The sequence below is a fragment of the Alligator sinensis genome, unplaced genomic scaffold (assembly GCF_000455745.1).
Source record: "Alligator sinensis unplaced genomic scaffold, ASM45574v1 scaffold1496_1, whole genome shotgun sequence".
Classification (NCBI taxonomy): Eukaryota; Metazoa; Chordata; order Crocodylia; family Alligatoridae; genus Alligator; species Alligator sinensis.
In genome coordinates, this window is record NW_005842615.1 from 388,980 (window position 1) to 407,977 (window position 18,998).

Genomic DNA, 18,998 nt, shown 5'->3' on the forward strand with positions numbered 1-18,998 from the left:
GGAAAGGATAAGAGGTTTAGAAATCGTGACCTATGAGAAAGGTCGAAAGAACTGAGTTTGTTTAGTCTACAAAAGAGAGGACTAAAAGGACATGATGATGGTCTTTAAATATGTAAGAGGTGGTTATAGGGGTTGGTGATCAACTGTTGTCACGGTCACCAAGAGCAGGAGAAGTAGTAGTCATGAATCTGCAGAAAGTCAGGCTACAATCAGAGATTACAAAAAATCTTTTTAACTTGAAGGATAGTTAAGTCCTGGAACAGGTTATTTCGGGAAGTTGAAGAATTCCCCTCATGGGAGATTTTAAAGAATGGGCTAGACAAATATCCATCAGAGATGGTTTAGGAATAGCTGATCCCATCTGTGGAAAGGGAGATGGACTACAGGTCCCTCCAGCCTGAACAGTTCTGTGATCACACTTTGATTTAAACCACTGCAACCCTGCATGAGATAAGCCCCAAGATGACCGAGAGAATTGCATTTGTGATCCCAAGTGGGAGTCTAATCTAGGTCTGCAAGAGATAAAATGAAAGCTTTCAAACCCTAAAGCAAAACTTCATCCTTTCTTTCCATGAACAGTTACTGAATACTCCGCCCAGAAGTGGAGACCTGAACCTCTTGGGACAATTTAAATACATTCCAGCCAATGGGAATTTAAAAAGGCAGATGAGACTAAGGGATGTCCAACACATGGAGATGCAAGAGAGCCACAAGCATATCTATGCCTCCCAGGTAACGATGGCTCCGAAACATATTCCAAATGATATATAGATCATCTGTGAGGCCAGGATGGAGTCATATTTCCACCTGTGCAAAACCACTATATTCTTCAGTGTCAACCATCCACTGGAGCTAGAGGTGGAAAGTCAAGACTTCTACTTCTATCGGAAACTTTAAGGTTACACTAAACTCAGCATCACAAGTATACTGCCAAGCCATTTAAATATAAAACACCTCAGCAGTCTTTCAGAAGTCTCTTGAGTGACTCTGAACAAGCACGACTTCTCTGTGCCTTATCAAACTTGACATGCTCCATTTCCTGCAAAACATCAGATAGGTGGAGTACTTCATTACAAGACACAACACCTAAAACTTGGCTGCAACCCATGTAGCTTTAAGTCCTTATATCATGTTAAGCCACTATGGTGTTTTATTATCTACAATAATATCTTTCCTTGTTCCATTCAAGGTTACCTAAAGCAAGGTGCCAGCCAAGATAAAATAGCAGACACACACAATTTACTTAATCCCTTCTGTAGTGCACATGTATCCTATGATATTCCTTCAACTTGCAATGGTCCATCTAGGCAGAACCTTGGCACAATGCAGTCTTTTGAAGGACACCTTGCAGCATAGACTTCCCTTTAGTAGACACAGTATCCTAGTCAGGACAGGATGCCTCTGTATTTAGATAAACCACCACATTGTCCAAGCACCCCCACGTCCCTTAGCACATTTACCTACAGCTTAATGTAGTAGGAGTAGAGATTAAAACAACTTGCTGAGGCCCCAGCAATTTATTTAGATACAGCCTCCATCACAATAGTAGTTGAGTCCCTCAAAGTCTTTAATATGTTTAACCCACCTTCTGAGGTAGGGCAGTATAATTATCTCCATTTTATAGATGGGCAGATGAGGTTTAAAGAGAGTGACTTGGCTGAGCTTACTTAGGGAATATGTGGCATAGCAACAATGAAAATTTAGGTCTTCCAAGGCCAGTGCTCCTGGGCCATCCTTCCTCTCTCAGTGTCCATCTTCTTGTACCTTAAACCACAAACCCATCCTTACACAAGGGATCATCGAGAGCAGCATTTCCCAACCTGCAGGTCGCAACCCAAAAGTGGGTTGCAAGAATATATGAAAAGGTCGCGAACCAACTTTAAGAATGGATCAACAAACTTTAAAAATGGATTCTCCTTTAAAGGAGAAACATGTGGGAAACCGTGGCTTTTCCCTTGCAAGCTGGCAGAGCTCCAGCCTGCAAGGGGCTGCTTGCCCCACTTCCCCTCCCGCCCCACACACTGGGGGGCTGGGGCCTGGCAGCAGGGGGCAGAGGGCTGGGAATGAGGGGCACTGGGTTGGGACTACCCACTGATGTTTACCAATGGGTCCTGGTACAAAAAAAAGGCTGAGAACCACTGATTTAGAGCAGAGTGAGCAAAATATGGCCTGTGAACTGGATCTAGCCCTCCAACTGATTGTATCGAGCCTGGGCACAAAGTCACGGGATCTAGCCCGTCGGGAGCTGTGGCTCCAGCTGCTGGGTTGTGCCAGGCATGTCCTGGACCCTTCCGCAGTTTACACCAGCTCCCAACCTGCACGCCAGAAGTAGCACTGGGCAGGCAATGGCATCAGCTGTGGACACGGCTAGCAGGTTCAGGTAAGATCGGGGTATCCTCCCAGGTCCTCAGCTGACGCTGCTGCATCAGCACATCACCTGTGGTCCTGGGCAGTTGCCCCAAGCCCTGCTAGGAACTTGCCAATAGTGTCCATAGCTGGCAGTATCCACAGCTGATGCCGCAGTGCCACTGAGTGCTGCTTCCAGCATGCAAGAGGACCTGTGTAAGCTGTGGAAGGGGCTGGGATGCTGTGAATCAGGGCATGCTGTAGGTGCAGGGACAGGGCAGGAGAGAGAAAGAAAGAGATATTGGGGCATGCTGTAGTTGTGGGGACAGCTCAGGCTGGGTCCCAGGGCAGAGCTGCGATCCGCTCCCTGCACACCTCTGCCTGCAGAAATGGTGCCCATTGTAGGGGCATGTGGGCAGTGGATCACGGCTCTGCTCTGCGCTTGGCTGGGATGGGGTCAGGACTGGGAGAGGCATCTGGGAGTGGGACAGGCAGGTGAGTGGGGCTGGGTTTGCAGGGCAGTGACAGCACGGGGCTGGGACCCTGCAATCCCAGCCCTGGCCCTGCTCGCCTGTCCTGCTCCCGAATACCAATCCCGACCCCATCCTAGCTGAGTAGGGGCAGAGCCATATTCTGCAGCCCACATGCCCCTGCAGCAGGTGCTGGTTCTGCGGGCAGGGGCGCATGGAACGTGGATCACCACTCCACAATCCCAGGGTCTCCATGAAACCAGCCGGGACCCACCTGGGCATTGTCCCGGCCTGGTGGACAGGATGGGGCTGCTTAGGAAGTTTTGGTGAGCTGTTGCATGAAGGAGGTGGGGAGCGTTCTGCCCCAGCCCAAGACAGCTCACCAAAACTCCTGTGGCCCATGGACCCAAATAATTGCCCACCCCTGATCTAGAGCAATAGGTCAAAACCACACTTCTGAAGCATTCAAAACTTTAATTGCAGAACATTTTCGAGAGTAACTTGTACAGCCAAGGAAACGACTGCTAGAAGAATGGAAAGTAAAAACAGAAAATATTTTTCACCCTTGGCCTCAGCTTTCAGCCCTGTTGATGCTTCAACTGCCTCAAACTTTATGTGGTTGCCTTTTCTCTCATCTTGTCACACATTTCTGCTAACATTCAAAAGCTGGCTAACTTGGATCAGACACCTTTACATAAACTGTCCTCTGACCAGGTCATTGCTAAGTTGTTTGTAGAGGCAGGAAAGGAGGGGGAAAAAGAAACCTCTATAAATCACAGAATATGAAGCATCCTGAGCCCTTTTAAAGTTCTGGCCAAGAAGAGGGGAAAAAGAAGTAAACCATCGCCTTGGCTTACTGGAAATGTTTCTCTCTCCCTGCCCCGTAAAAAGTTTACAATAGTATAAATTCTGAACAATGTGTTCTGTACCCCCAGCCCGAGCACATCCTGATGAAGTGTTCAGTCAGCTCAGCAGCAACCTCCACACTTTGATGTTGGGTGTTTTTCCCCTGAACAGCATGTCTTACCAATTTCACACCTGTTAAGCTAAATGCATAGGGACTCCGCTAAAATCAGTGGAGTGGCGTTACGTCAATGCAAATGAGGCGAAACAAGCCCCGGGAGGTTATTAAGATGTAGGTTAGATTTGATGCTTTCAAGCCGTGCCCTGTGTAGTGTTGGTTCTACCTGGGCAAACGGAGGCAGAGAAAGGCAGATTTTACTCGCACTTGGCTTTGTTGTATACGTGGGACAGAGCAAAAGAGCATCAGCTTGCATTTTACTCCTCCTTTCTGACCGCAAGACCCTTGCTGATTGCTTTGTGGCATTCGCTATGGAGAGAGAGAAAGAGAGGGAGAGAGCGTACACATGCAGTGACTATATAGCTGGAAGAATTTCTTTCTCCGGGGCCCTAATCCAGCACCCTTCCCCAGCACTAATCTCAATCATAATACAATAAAATATTTTTTTTCCAAATGATCAATAGCATCAGAGCTGAGACTAAAGTGCTCCCCACATCTATGTGGACTCAGGAAAGCATGGAAAAGATACAATAAAACATTGTTCCTGGCCCTTGCTTTAATGAACCCGAGAAGTTCCCCAGCTTTCGATAACATCTTCATCAAGTATTTATTGAGCCAATTAAAGCTCTGGCAGTGCCCTGGGGAGAGGTTGGTCTCTGTTAGCCAGGACCTGTTCAGAGTGGATTGCTTCATTAGCCTGAGTTCAGAAATAAAATACAGAAAATGCTGTTAACCCCTTGCAAGCCGGGGCAGGAGGACTTTCGAACCCAAGAGAAATATTATTTCCCCCAAAACCTTTTCTTCCTTGCCTTCCCAAATTACAGCCCATTCTCTTCTCCATATAGAAAAGTCAGTCAGTGCTTATTAAATCACCGCATCTTAAGTGCCAAACCAAGGATGGATATGGTTAAAACAATACTGTAACTATAATCAAAGCATGGAGTTAGCTGCAGCATAGTGGCCAATGTTGGAAGCATGCTGTTTCTAGAGGAGAAATTGTTTCGGACAGTCACAAAGTCAGGATCCAAAATTCCCAGGTGCTTGGAGACAACTGGATTGGGCCAACAGCCAGCACTATTGTTAATTTATTTATTTTACACACACGCAGCCCTGAAGATTGCTTTTGCTGATGTGTGACAGAGCATGTGATTTCTACTGCTGGGAACCAGCTCCTTCTGGGTGACGAATATACACGGAGTCCAGATTCGGAGATAAGGGATGAGGTACTTTAAGGTTAACTCCCTCTTACAGAAATTTCATGACGCAACTTCAGATCAACTGACACTCTTGTGCCACCCCATGGCAGCATGGTGGCCTGTCTACACTTACCAGGACTTACAGGTCGAACCATATTGCCCTAGAGAAGATGCAGATTTCTTGTACTAGGGCAGCTTAAACTAGGTCCTAAGGAAGGTTAAATTATGATGGCAAGACCCCGGGCACAGCCATGCCAGTTACAAGGGTGGCTTTTTTCCATGCAGTGCTGTCGGCCAAGCCCGGGGTGGTGTAACCTATACGCGGGGTGCTTACAGCATCCTCTTAGTAGCTTTTTCAGTCTCCTGGTCTCTGAAAGCACAAGGGGTTTAGATGCACTTCAATTCTGGGTCCAATATAGAGCCGATGGATCAGCAGGTTACACAGACACAGGTAAATAGGAGAGAATCTCAGGACGTGTCTTGCCTGTGGGTATTTGCATTGGTGTCACCATGTGCGTCCATGAAACCTCCTCCCACCAGTGTAGGGGCACTATACCAGTATGGCTCGGCCCAGTTTCAAACTGATGCAAGCCCCTTCATTGGTGTTTTACAGATGGGGAGACTTGCCACAGACTCCTCTAAATTCAAACTCAATGGACAGGTGGGCAAGAATGGAAGATGCCAAGGCCCAGAACAGCCTCCACCCAGTTAAACAAAGGCACTGGGCAGACATTGATCAGAGATGTGCCCAACAGTGGAGGTCTACATCCAAACTCTCTCCCATTCCCCTCTAGTTCATTGAGAAGAGAGAAGAGGGAAGATGTGGCTGGCCTCTAGTGAAGAGGTGGCCACACTGCAAAGAAAAACCCACAATCACAACTGTCCTCTCCTCTTGGCAACCTTGGTAGAAGCTAATGAATGGGTCAGGGAGCCATGAGTCCCTCCTTTGCCTCTAGGGGCAATCCCTTGGTGCCAGGTGGAAGCAATGCCTAAATGCCCATACCACTCTGCCCCTCTGGTCCTGCTCTGAGGGTTTCAGGGCTGTCATTCAAGAGCCCTGCCCTGGTGCCAAAGTCAAGCAGAAGTTAATAAACTCACTTTCCTACCACAACACCAGCCCATGTGTGGAGCATGGCAGCCATTCTGCCCCAGAAAACAGCACAGGCCTTTAGGATACGGAGTAAAGAACATCTCCAATCAAATCAAATGTGAGGGGGAAATTTAGGCAGGAAGAACATCAGTCACTTTATTAGCAATTTAGGCAGGAAACAAGAAGGAGCAGCCACATCTAAAGGTGCCATGGGGTATTCAAGAGCCATAGCAGGGAAGCCTGTTGCTGTGCATCTCATCCAAAGCAAGATCAGTCATCCTGCCACTGGGCATTCAGTCGCTCCTGCCCCCATGCTCTGGAAGGTGAACATTGTTTTGCTGAGTAACCTGCCTTGAGCCATTTGTCCGTGGCCTCCATGGATGTATAAGGAACAGGTGCTGTGAGAGCTGGAGGCTAGCTGAGGCCTGGCAGGGAAAGCAGGCAGATCTGCACACTGATGGCTAAGAGGGTCAGGCAATGTTCCAGGTCTGTGGCACTTTATAATGTCAATAGGAGCAAGAAGGCTGCCAAGAGCCTTTGTTTTTGCCAGCTCTGTTGGCTTGAGGAGCAAACGAGACCGAGTGACTGAAAAACAAAGCAAACCTCTGAAGTTATGATGAGCTCCTTGAATTGTGCTCGCTTTTTCCGAGATGCCTGTGACAGCTGGTCTGACATCAAACCATCCCAGTTTTGGCTGTCCAAATCCAGGGGACAGGGAGAAGATGCAGCCACCCCTACAGCACAGCAGGCTGAGTCCAGGGTGTTGCCTGTAGCCAACGCGGAAGCCCAGCGAAGTGGGACGCTGCATTCACAACAGAGCTCACAGAGGGAGGCAGAGAGGCTCCAATATCATTGTAACCTGGAGGGTCCTGTCCATACAAGTGGTGTGAACTTTAATGTCCCTGTTACTATAAGGCCACAGCTATGCTCACCACCCTAAGGACCAACTTACACTGCCATTTCCTGCTCCCCTCCTGAGCCCACACACCATTCCAGGGATGAGCATCACCCCTGAGCTGCACAGCTCCCGGCTATCCCAGCATGGGCTGGGTCCATCACTGCTGACGGGCAACCCCCTCCTACAGTGTGAATCTGAGCCTTGAGTGCTGGCTTTTCAGCGATGGGCAGCATTAGTTTCTAACCCTAATGGGTTGCAAGATGTCATCATCCTTTTTACCTTGGCCTACTGCAGTGCAGCATCCTCTGTCCATTCCCCCTCACCCTGCATTTACATGTGCTCATGTGAACAGCCGCCTGACCCTGTTCTCATTCGATAGGTACTGGGGTGCCAGCAGGCTGGCTTTCCCAATGCAGAGCCCCTGGGGGGAGGGCTAATTAAACTGGCAACAGAGCTGAGCTAAAGGAAAAAAAAAAAATCCCGTCTGAGACAAGGAGGTGGGGATGTGAAGCCTGACAGGGTGGAGAGATGGGGAAGGGGGTAGGGGGAGGCTATGGTAATTTAATGGTTGTCCTGGAGACAGGGCCCATTGTTCACAGTGACTTTGCCCCAGTAGGAAGCGACCTCCATCGTGGCCAGTTTGGGCCTATCTGGGGGTCGGAGAAGAGAATGGAGCAGGACCTTGCTAGAGTGAACAGCCCTGAAGCAGAGCCTCTTTGTATTCACCTAGGACTGCAGGTGTAATGAGCTCAAGGCATGGTCTGGACAGAGAATAGCTAAGGCTGGAATAACCTGGAGTCATGCATGGCTCCAAGATGCTAAAGCTACACCTGCCAGCCTGATGAACCTGTCCTAGAAATGAGTATTAGGCAGTTAGGAAAAGCCACATGGGGCATGTCACTTGTTGTGTGTGCTGGGGGTAAAGATGCACCACAACCTCTTAGGAAAACACAAGTGTCCAGTAGATTTAGGAGCGGGCTACCAGCATCGGGGGGAAGAAGGGGTCATTATGTAAGTCAAGGTCTATTAGAAAGACAGAACAATTGAGGGCAACACCCTCATTGCTGTGATCATCAGTGGCTTTGGTGTAGGCAGGCAAGGCCAGAACTCAGGACCCTTCCCTTCTGACACACACGCCCTTACCGGCTGGCCAAAGAGGTGGCTAGCTACATTAGTCTGGAGTCAAGCAAAAGGCAGGGCAGGGTGGCACTGTAGAGACTTGGGGCCTTATTACACTGCAATTTTGGCTGGTTCCTAGAGCTCTTAACCCCTCGATTGTTCCTACACTAACACCTTAAAGTGGTTTTAAGCACTCGTTATGAGGCTCAAAGTTATGCAGGATCATCTCTGATTGATACTACCCAGCTCCTGCTCCAGATGTGTTGCCCAAGTTGGAAGTCCTCCAGTATCCCAGGATCTCTCACACCCCCACCCATACAGCAGGGACAGAAGCCTGCCCTGGCTCACCAGCCCTCTGGTGGCAACTCACAGCTCCAGCTCCTAGTCCTGCCCCTGCTCGCCAGGCCTCTAGTGGCAAGTCACAGCTGTGCAGGTAGGGGACAGTCAGAGATGGTTTTTAGCCTTAAAGTGTGACTGCTTCAAGCACTAACTCTGGATTTGTGAGGCTCACAGCATAAGATGTAACCAGGCCCTAACAGGTTCAGAGAGGCATGAGCTTTCATAGGCAACAGCCTACTGTGTCAGATGCTATGAACAGTGGAGTAGGCTGTTGCCTATCACAGCACCTGTCTTTCAACCAGTTGATCTCTAAAATGCCACCCTGCCCTGTTGCCTTGTGCTCAGCTGGCCAAGAGAGTTTCCACTAATGAGCCTAATGACAAGGCTTTAACCTTCTGTGAATCTCATGCCATGAGCAATGGTGTGGTTATACATACAAGCCGGTATTGTAGTCGGGAAAAGGCAAGGCTGAAATACCCTTGGGGCCTGGTTCTGCCTCTTTCCTCCCCTCTTGAAGTCAATGTAAAGTAGATGGCCAGCAGGTAATAATCATACCTGTGAAGTGAACTTTGTCTCAGCCCTCTGCGGCAGCTGAACTGTGTACACTAGAGCTGGCTTTTCTAACGCATCTACCCAGAAGGCATGGGCAGTGCCATATTAAGCACTGGAGTTTGGGTGGGCAGAAGGGTTGATTTATTGGTGGAATCGCAGTTCAGGAAATGTTCACAGAATAAGCAAAGACCTGGTAGATGTGGAGGCCAATGCTGTAGCTCCCATGCCATGCCTGAACCTCTGCCACTCAGGCATGGCAAAACCTTAAATACCTGAGGTTGGCAAAGAGGCCCATGTGGCTCTCCATACCAGGCCCCTCTGGCAGCCTCTTGGCTGACACACAGAAATAAATCCATCTCCACAAGTGGAGCTCAACAGCCAGAGTCTGTAACAGTGCACATTTTTTGTGGGCTGGGCAGAGAAGGAGACACACTAATGGGTTACTGGGAAGAGATGGGGGTCTACAGCAAGGGTAGGAAAACTTTAGGAAACACAGCCCACTGCTTGCAACCTGGGCACCTCATGAGCCACGAATCTCCTCCACACCTTATCTACAGTACTCCAGCCCTCCTTGCTCCGTGCTCTTCTCTTGCTCCCTCCCTGTGGTAGCTTGCACTTACCTTTGCCACTCAGTGCTACCAATTTCCACTGCAAACAGCAACGTGGAACAGCAAATTTGGTGGCAAAAGTAAGTGAGGCAGCTGGGTAAAGCAGACTGGGGAGCTGTCTGCTGGCTGTTCTGGAGGGGATCAGTGGTACTTGATACAGGAGCACATGGCGCAAGACAGAGAAGGAAGGTGCCTGCCTTGCTGCCAGTCCCCTCTGCCACCTGCTGCTGCAGGCCAGAGTCAATCCCTTCATGGACCAGATACAACCCATGGGCCATAGTTTTCCAACTCCTGACCTATGGTCATACAAAGGTGGAATCAGGAACAATTATACAAAACAGCCAGAGAATGACAAAAAGGTTTCTTGACAACCTAGAAAGAGGCTTGTTTCCTTTCCACAAAAGAAACAAGATGCATCTCATCAGCTGAGACAATGCCAAAGAACAGACCATAGCTCCGGCCTTGTTAACAACAGGCTGCACTTCCCCAGCACCATCCCAGCCACACCTCGCACCTAGTGGCAAGACAAGTTCACGGCTGTACAGCTCTTAAGTCCTGCAGCTCTTTAACCTACCAGACAGTCTTTGGCTGTCCAGCAGCTCCGCCTTGTGCCCACACTGTGAAGTGCAATGGCATTGATGCCTGCAGTCAGCCAAGGCACAGGATGGTATTTAGGAAGCAAACCTGACTGCAGTTGCCCTAGCACAAGCCTGGTGCACAAACAGGTCGGCAACCTCCCCGCTGCACAGAGATTAAGCCAGCCTTAACTCAGAGAGCGAGGGAGAAATATTGCAATGTAATCACATCTCTCTCACACATATGATTTCACCTTGCAGCAAAGGGCAATGTGCCAGTGCTTTTCATCTATCCATACAAGAGGCAGCACCCACCACCAGCTTGCCTGGTTTGTAACATTTACACAGACATAGATAGGCCAAACTGGCTGTGATCTGGATTGAGACCTCTCACAAGGAGAAGTATTCAAAAAGCCATCAGATAATAACACTTTCTGCCATCATCAGCTTGGCCTGGAGTCAAACCACTGACATGGAGAAAGACTTGACAGCCTCGGCTGATCTTATAAGCCCGGGCATAACAGGAGAAAGACCGTAATGCATCTGCTTCAGAACGTGGAAGACTAAATATGGTCCCAATGGACTGCACACAATACAGGGACTCAGGACCCCTGGGCTCTGTTCCCTGCCCCAGCACTTCTCCCTTCTGCACCTGTTTCTCCCCTGTCCTTTATCTTCCCTATCGAGATGAAACCCTGTGCAGCACCTGGCACAGTGGGGCCCTCACTTTGCTTGGGGCTTCAATGCAGTCTTGTAACAAAACAAGAAGCCTGTCCTGGGATGGACACCCCTCAGCTCCCTGCACTGTCACTTGTTGGCTCTACAGACTTTCCAATTAAAGCCCTGAAGCACTCGAAGCTCCAGTTCTGTGGCAGTTAAAAACTACAGAGGCTCATACACAGCTTTGGCTGGCCTGGTACACTGCACATGCCAGAGAGTCCCCAAGACCCGCCATCCTCCCCACAAGCTCCCAGTGCCCCCCTATGCTACACCCCACTCTGCACCAAAGACTCCCAGAAACTCCCCCGCCACCCCACTCCAGAGACTCAAAGGTAGAAGTATTAGCCCCCAACTACCCTGAAGATTTGGTTAGAGGATGGATCCAAATCCACCAGGTCTCCAATTTTCTCATTCTGGCTCAGAGGCTGACAAAATCTGAGGAGAACCAGAAACAGTCAAAATAACTGATTTTGAGGCCTTCCAATGGCCAAGATGGCAGAGAGCTTGGGAGACCAGCTGGCGTCCAGAGCATTGCTGGAATAGATCATGAAGCATCATTTCTACTTTTGCAGACCCGAGTCTCAATTCAGCCTTGGGCCTGAGCTCTAATCCTCAGTCTAACTCACACAGACCCAACCACCCCAGCTCAGCTACATCTTACTTTCCCCTTCTTTGCTGCCATGCTATGAACAAAGAGGGGACTCTTGATTAAATGGGGAGGATAGCATGGCGCCTTTGCATCCATTTCATTTTGTAAAGATGCTTAACAGAAGCGTCTGGAGGGGGAGACCTGGAAGGGCTGATGAGCATGACCGAATGAACAGGAGGCCAGGCATTGCCAAGTTCTTGTCCAAGGCAGGGATGCTTTGCATTTATTTTAACTCTTGCTCCAGCCTTGAGGAACCTGACACCATCACCGCTCACTGCACATACACACATTTCCCTTATATATACACACACTTCCGAGCCGGGGCCTGGCGGGTGCGCTCGAGCCCTGCTCAGGTTACTGAACGCAGGCAGCCAGGATGTGATGAGATGCAATCTCTTTCTCTTTGGATTAGCAGTTTGGATAAAAAGCAACTCTTTCTGGTGATGCTCAGGACCCGGAGGGAGGGGGAAGAGAATTGGCTAGAAGAGCTTACTGCGAAAAGCCCGTGTGCCAGTGCAAGTGAGCCTGGGGGAAGTGTGTGGAGTTTGATCTAAAGCTGTCCCAAATCCAGGGGTATTTGGATCCAAAGTTCTGGTTTGGGCACAGCTCCAGGGTCTTATACTTGGAAGCAGACACACCGTGCAGGAGTGAACAAGCACTATGTTAGCTCAGGATGGAACAAGAAAACAGCAGAGAGGAAAAACTTGGGGAAGAGGGTGGAATCTAAACGCATTCAGGTGTTATAATAAAGCATCACTGCAGCCGGGGCACTTGAGGGCAGCATGAGGAACTTTAGGAGACCCACTCAGGCGAGACAAAGTCTTCAAGCGGTTGTCAGCAAGGTCATGGGCAGGTTCCAAGAGGAACCAACCACAAAGCAGCCAAACGATGTGGCCAACTGACCTGGTCTCCTGACTCACCTGGTGCTCAGCAGATTTTGGCAGCTGGCCCCAGCAAGCAGCCTTGGCTCTGCTGGATCCTGCCATGGAGTGGCTGCCAGTTTTCCAGATTTTCTGGCTTCAACTGCCTCTACAGGTCTACAGCTTCTGCAACCACTTTGCTTCCCATGACCATTGTAGGACCATGCAGCAAGCATTCTGCATGTATGAACTCAGCATGCCCTGGCTCCATGCATGTTGCTGAACAGATGGTACTGCATGCCTCATAGGTGGTATCCTTCCTGCAACCCTACCACTCCTGTGCTACAAACTATTGCCTTTTCTATCGTCCCCATCACACCCCATCGCTTTTCTAATTGACCTAACACCCTGCGCTGACTGCACTGACCCTTGCGCCTATTGTCCTTTGTGCGTGCCAGCCCCACTGCACAGCGTCTCACAGATGCGTGCCCCACACCCCATTCACTCAAGTGGCAGGCACTTGCTGCTGACACTTTCCATGCATTTACAGCCACTCACAGGCCTCAACACAAAGCCAGGGAAAAATCACTGCAGCACTGCTGCACTGGGCAGCCTCAGGGAGAAGTTGACAGAGCCTGAAGGCAGAGATTAGGGGCATCTGTGAAGGCAACACTGAAGTGTCAGGACAAAGAGGGACCCTAGTGAAGCAGGGAGCCTGGTCACCCAGCTAGAAGCAACTACAGGCCACCTGCTCAGGGACTTGCATGCAGGGGTGTTGTCTCTCTGGCTCATCACCACCAGGCACTCTGCAGACCTTCCCAGACTAGAACCCACCATCCTTTAAGCTTGCTGCTCCTTATAGACATCCAGGTTTACATGAACTACAGCACCCTCCTCACCCCACAGGTGCAGGGTGAGGGGCACTCTATGGCAGGGGAAGCATTCTTCACCCCATGACCAGCACACTCTAATCCTATGACCAGCCGTAGTTTCTCCAAAGATGGGATCAGTCCCTTGGGAAGCTGGGCTGTGGGCAGGCTTTTCCAGGAAGTCTATTTTGGTGGTTCATGTCAGGGTATGCAGATCAGCCTCTCGTGGCAGCCAGGGTCAGGCTTTCTCCCCACCATGACCTGGTCCTCAAAGACTTCCACAAACCAGCGCCACATTCCTCTGGGATTTACAGCCCCCACCCCTAGCACTTGACTCTTGGGCTGTGGGATTGATTTGATTTGATTTTGCTTTCCTGGCATCAACAGGCTGCCCTGATCTGGATCCTCCTGCAAAGAGGACTGCTGAGCTCACATCACTTGGATCTACTTTCCCAGACACTTGGTTTTGAGAGACCCAGTAGACAGGCACCAAGCACTTCTACGGTCTCTCCCACCCCTTTGATAATAGCAGTCCAAACTGGTATCTCAAAAATGCTCCAGATACAGGCTGTCATATCGTGCTCATCACCACAGTACCTGTGCCCCTGGCCTTTTGACACAGTGATGACCACCACCAATGAGGACAGATTCGGGGCATGGTGTGGGGTCGCAGCTACTGCCTGTTCCAAGCACCCAGCCTGAGCTTTTATTGCAGCACTGACTCACAGATTCAAAAAGGGACTTTGATTTTCTAAATGCTTCTAGTTCCTTTCCTCAACACTCTGGGACCCAAGAATAATCCACTTCGTCCCTTGCTCCCCTTGCAAACAGGTTCCCAGATAACTCCCAGCAGCGAGGGGAAGAGAGCCCCGTTTCCTCTCCTTGGGGTTAGGCAATCTTATTCTGCAAACCAGGGAGGGCAAAGGCATTTTGCTAACCCAGGGGGCATGAATTTGGAGCAGGTCTGTGGGTTTGTTTACAGACATGAGCCCAGGGAGCGGAGAGGCTGCTCAAGCTGGAATCTCTTCTTGGCTCAGGGCCGTCTCCACTCCCAATGGCCCCCAGCCCCCCCGTCCAGCTTCGCCCTTTGGCTCCAAAAAAGGATCCCTCCGTGTTACATAATTGGATGAGCGAGGCACAGACGTGGACATGCACACATGGCCTCCCTTTTACTTAACAATACCTTTTTCGGTCATCCAGTTTTTCTCCTTCAGCCTCTGGCTGCCACAAAACTGACAATCAGGGGAGATTTACAGCACCTGGCTCTCACTACAACTATTCCAGCCATAGAGAGAAGGGGAAAGAGGGCCGGAGCAGGATATTTCCTGGACAGACAGGGTTGGGGAAAGAGGGGGAAAGTCATGAGTGATTACCCACAACATGCAACACAAGTAAGAGCCAGGGGGATGCTACAGCCATTGGTACCAGCTACTAGAGCCAAACATGATATGCAGGGAGTCGGTAAGGAATGAGGAACTGCAGCAAATCAGAGGGGGGGGTTGAATTCATTTCTCACAGAGTTTCATAGCTTTTGATACCATTGTGCCAGGCAGGAATCAGCCCCACTGCTTCCCACTTTGAGCTGCACGGCTTCTGCAAAGGGGGAATTTTGATGCTCACTGGAGACTAGCTGGAGCTCCCATGTAGTTGTGCGCATCAGGACACCAGGAACAGCACATTCCTCAACAAACAAGAGCAGGATGAGAAACCTCCAGCCAACGCCTCCCTTTGCCATTGTGGTCCAAGTGCTCAACTGAAGCACAGCTGTCCACAGGCCGTACTCCATGTTAACCACCACACTGTAGGGCCACGATTATGGTGCCGCAGCACCCTGGAGCGCCTTGAAACCCTATCAAGGGTGCCATGCGGTGCTGCACAATGTTAGCACTGCTAGGTGTGAAAACATGATTCACAAGATATAAACCCAGAGGTTTCAAATAAATCCGAGTCCTTTGCAATGGAGGTGGAGCCATTTCTCCATCCTTGTTGGTTCCCGAGTTAGCACGAAGCCACTGGCTGGGTGCTTGGGAGAAAGGTCTCACCCCAGGCCTCTATGTCTAGCAACACACACCTCTGCTACTCGAGACAGAAGACTCATTCGGTTAGCCAGGGCTGCAGCAGGCTCTGCTCCCTGTACCTATGGCTCAGGCATAGTGCTGAGCAATGGGGCTCCCAGCAGTTCATTCTGGAGGAGTCTGGCACCACAGTGAATGCGGTTCATGCAGGCACACCTGAGCTAGCTCTGAATAAATAATGGGGACAGCTGCAGAGCATTTCCCTGCTTGCCCGGCAGGCTCCACAGCCTGCACTGAGCTGCACGGTGTTGCTAGCAGCACCCAAACCAGCTTGGGATGACTGCATGAGTCACCAAGCAATGTGGAGCAGCACTGACTTCCCACAGAATTAAAGAACAGAGGTGGCAGCTCTCTCCCCCGGCTCTCATCCCACTATCTGGACAGTCCCAGAAACCAATGCAGCAGAGAAATGAGAAGTTACAGAGATTAACTGCTGCACTAGGCAGCAGATCAGCTGATCTGGTAGCATTTCCTTCTTCGAACAGATCAGAAACACAGGCCCCTTCTCATTCTGAACCACACCTGGAACAAGAGCAGCAGCTGGTTTGGATCTGGGGGGTCTTGCCCAAGTACCTGCAGTCCTGAGTGGAAGGGGGACTGGATGAGAAGCTTTAATCCAGCTGGAGGGGAAATGGAGAGGAGCACACTGGCCTCAGTACCCAAATGGGCCTTGGGCATGGGGCAAAGCCCCACTCAGTCACCTCACGCTTTGCTATGAGACGTCACGTGCACTTCAGCAGCAGCCTCCAAAGTAGGGCTGCAGACCATGCTTCCTTTCTCACACACTGCCAGAGATCCTCAGCCTCGCTGGGAATCGCAGCACTGCAGGTCAGGTGCTCAGTGTGTGACTGCTTCTCTAGTAGAAAATACCAAAGCCACGTGTCGGTGCTGCCGGCTCCCTGGACGACTGGGATGCGGCCTATTAGTAGGTGATGACGTTCAGCTTTAAGACCTCATGCCTCTGTGCTAACACACAGAGATCAGGCTCCAGCTCATTTGCTGAGATACAAAAAGCCCATTTTGGAGAAGCTGAAGCAACACCTCCCCCCGCCCTTCCAAAGATGCGGACTTGCTAGTGGATGCCAACATCCCCCTGACCTCCGAGCTCTTTGGCAACCTTTGCTGAGGGCAACTCAAATTAGCGCCTTCACGAATGCGCTGCCCTGGATGTTCTGACACTGCCCTTGGGGAATGTCTGCTGCAGGCATGTAAGTCTCAGACCTGCAGAAAGAGCTTTGCATTCCTTGGTCAGGGCCAGATTCTCAGCTGTTGCCTGGCAGGAAAGCTCTGTTGGCCTCAATGAAGTTACACCAACTTGCACGAGCTAAAGACCTGGCCCCAACATCTCCTGTTGAGATGGTGCAAACAGGAGACGAGTCAAAACACAAACCCAGGAGAGCAGTCAAGGAAATGACTCCCCGTCTCCAGTGCCTGCTGCTTGAGCCACTCCTCAGCCTCCTAAGAACGTAGGCCTGCAGACAGCACTGGAGCTTGAACTGAACAGTTACCAGGGCCCAGCAACACAGGGCAGTTGCACACCTGGGAGGCACTAATTCACTACAGATGCCAGCTCAGGACCTGGCCTCCAAGTATAGCAGCATGGGGAAGGCTGGGAAAATAGGTGCAGGTCATGGGAAAAGGGATGCACGTGTACACAAAACACTAACGCAGCACAACAGGTGGAGACTGACAAACACAGCCCCATCAGGGACGGTGCACGAATTCCTGTCTGGAACATCATGGAAGTCACAGCCATTCCCCTGGCCATTGCTGCCTACACACCAGCGAGACTTGGGGATTTGGGTTCTATTCCTAGCTGCACTGCATTGCTAAGTCACCCCCCAAACTCCCTCCTGTTCCTCATTTTCCCCATTTCACAGAGCTAGAAAAATCAATCCTTGCCTCAGAGGGGCACTGGGAGACCAAACTCAATGCTGGAGGAGCCTAGCACTGATTCTCCTCCATGTAGCATTACTCATATTCCACTCTTAGCTGCCCAAATGCATCCATGACCAGTTAAGCACTCCCACTGGGGACCCAGGAAGCAGCCTTCACTGGGCATGCTGTCCTTCCACTCCAGTTGGGGCTTGGCGCTGGGAACTCAGTCCTGCCAATGTCCAGAGACGACCCTGGGATATGTGCACATGCTTAATCCAGGTACCCTCTCCTCCTTGGGCATGTGAAGCACTGGCCAGGCTTTACCTTTGGATCAGGGTGCTGAAGAGCAGGTGCAGCACCTTCTGCATGTTTTCTGTGCACAGCCAGCTCCAGTGATCCGTCATTAGCAGGCGCAGCAGGTCCAGGGCAATGTCTGCCAGGACTGTCTCCGAACCTGTCAAAAGAAAGGTATTGTGTGAGAAAGCCAGCTCTGCCTCAGCAAATGAGGGCATGACATGGGGTCCAGCCCTATAGGCACAGCAGGAAGTCTAGCATAACAGGGGCACAAACTCTCGTCCCTGCAGACTCCCCCAGCAGCAGTAGGAGGGGTTGGCATGAGGATAGCACAGTTCTTTCCCGAGTCAACTGCCTCAACATCCAATCCACACCTATCTCCTGTGACACCTGCATTAGCTCCCAGTGCTGCCAATGTGGACAGCAAAGCATCCTTTGGCCTCATAGGATGTGGTCATGGTGGGATGGGACATGAGAAGGAGAGCCTTTCTCCCCGTCATGTTCCTTAGGAGACACAGCAATGCACCTAGGTCCAGATCCCCAAATGCTGCAACCTGGCATGAGCTCCACTAACTTCCCTGGCAGTTGCACATCCGGGACTCAGGGCTGCCCTTTGCAACTGGTGTGTCCGGTTCTTGGCACAATGAGGCCCTCACCCGGGCTGAGCTCTAGATGCTGCCACAGCATGAAACAATAACCAACCTCAAACACCTTTCAGAGTATAGTTGGTATGAAACATGGCTGGGCAAGCAAACCTCTGATGTCTCATACATGTGCCCCTTCATCAATGCAGTGCTACATCTCCTTCCAGCCCCTGGTACAAATGTGGTGCCTAAGGAGATGTGGACACACACTAAAGAGGGGCAGGCGGTCAGGAGCAGGAGAAGGGGAAGGACTGGAGTCAGAAAGAGGAGAGAGGGCCACTGGCATATGGGACAGGGGGACAACTCCAGGTGGAGGGGGAAGCAGGGTAAAAGAGCATGAAGCTGAAGACAGGAGAGGAAAGAGGACAGAGAGGTGCTGAGGGACAGGGAAGCACAGGAGGAGTTGAAGTAGAGGGAAGCTCACGTTTTGAAGCAGGAAGGCAGGCTCTGCAGCTAGAGCCATAGGCAAAGAGGGGAGGGGGTCTCTCTACAGTCCTTCCCCACTGCTCTCAGCCTGCCCTTCCCAGCTGGCCAGCTCTCCGGTGAGCGGTGCTGGGCTGCCATCTCGTGGCCGGCCCTGCTCCCAGCAAGGAGATGAATGCACCAGGGTGGAGGCAAGCGTGCAAACACTCCCAGCAGGGCCTTGCTGCTGTGAAACGGTCTCTGCGCCCCAGGGTCCTCACAGCTGCAGCCTGTTAGCAATTAGTTGTAGTTCTCCCTCCTCTGTGGCTGGGCCCTGGAGCACAAGCATGTCTGTTGTCACAGGTTGAACCGAGCACTGCGAGAGGGAGCAGG

At 50.8% G+C, this 18,998-nt stretch overlaps 1 protein-coding gene across 5 annotated transcripts in view; it reads right to left on the bottom strand.

Annotated features, from left to right (window-relative positions):
• Positions 1 to 18,998, bottom strand: part of SNX19 (sorting nexin 19) — a 43,387-nt gene that overhangs the window by 12,924 nt on the left and 11,465 nt on the right. For 3 of the 5 annotated variants that reach the window (XM_006033255.3, XM_025215003.1, XM_006033258.2), the window contains one exon: positions 17,590 to 17,719. In XM_006033255.3, coding sequence (XP_006033317.1) covers positions 17,590 to 17,719 — 130 coding nt within the window. Of the gene's footprint in view, positions 1 to 5,334; positions 5,404 to 6,110; positions 6,709 to 17,589; positions 17,720 to 18,998 lie in introns of those variants that run through there. The other 2 variants (XM_006033257.2, XM_006033256.2) reach the window with 2 other exon arrangements.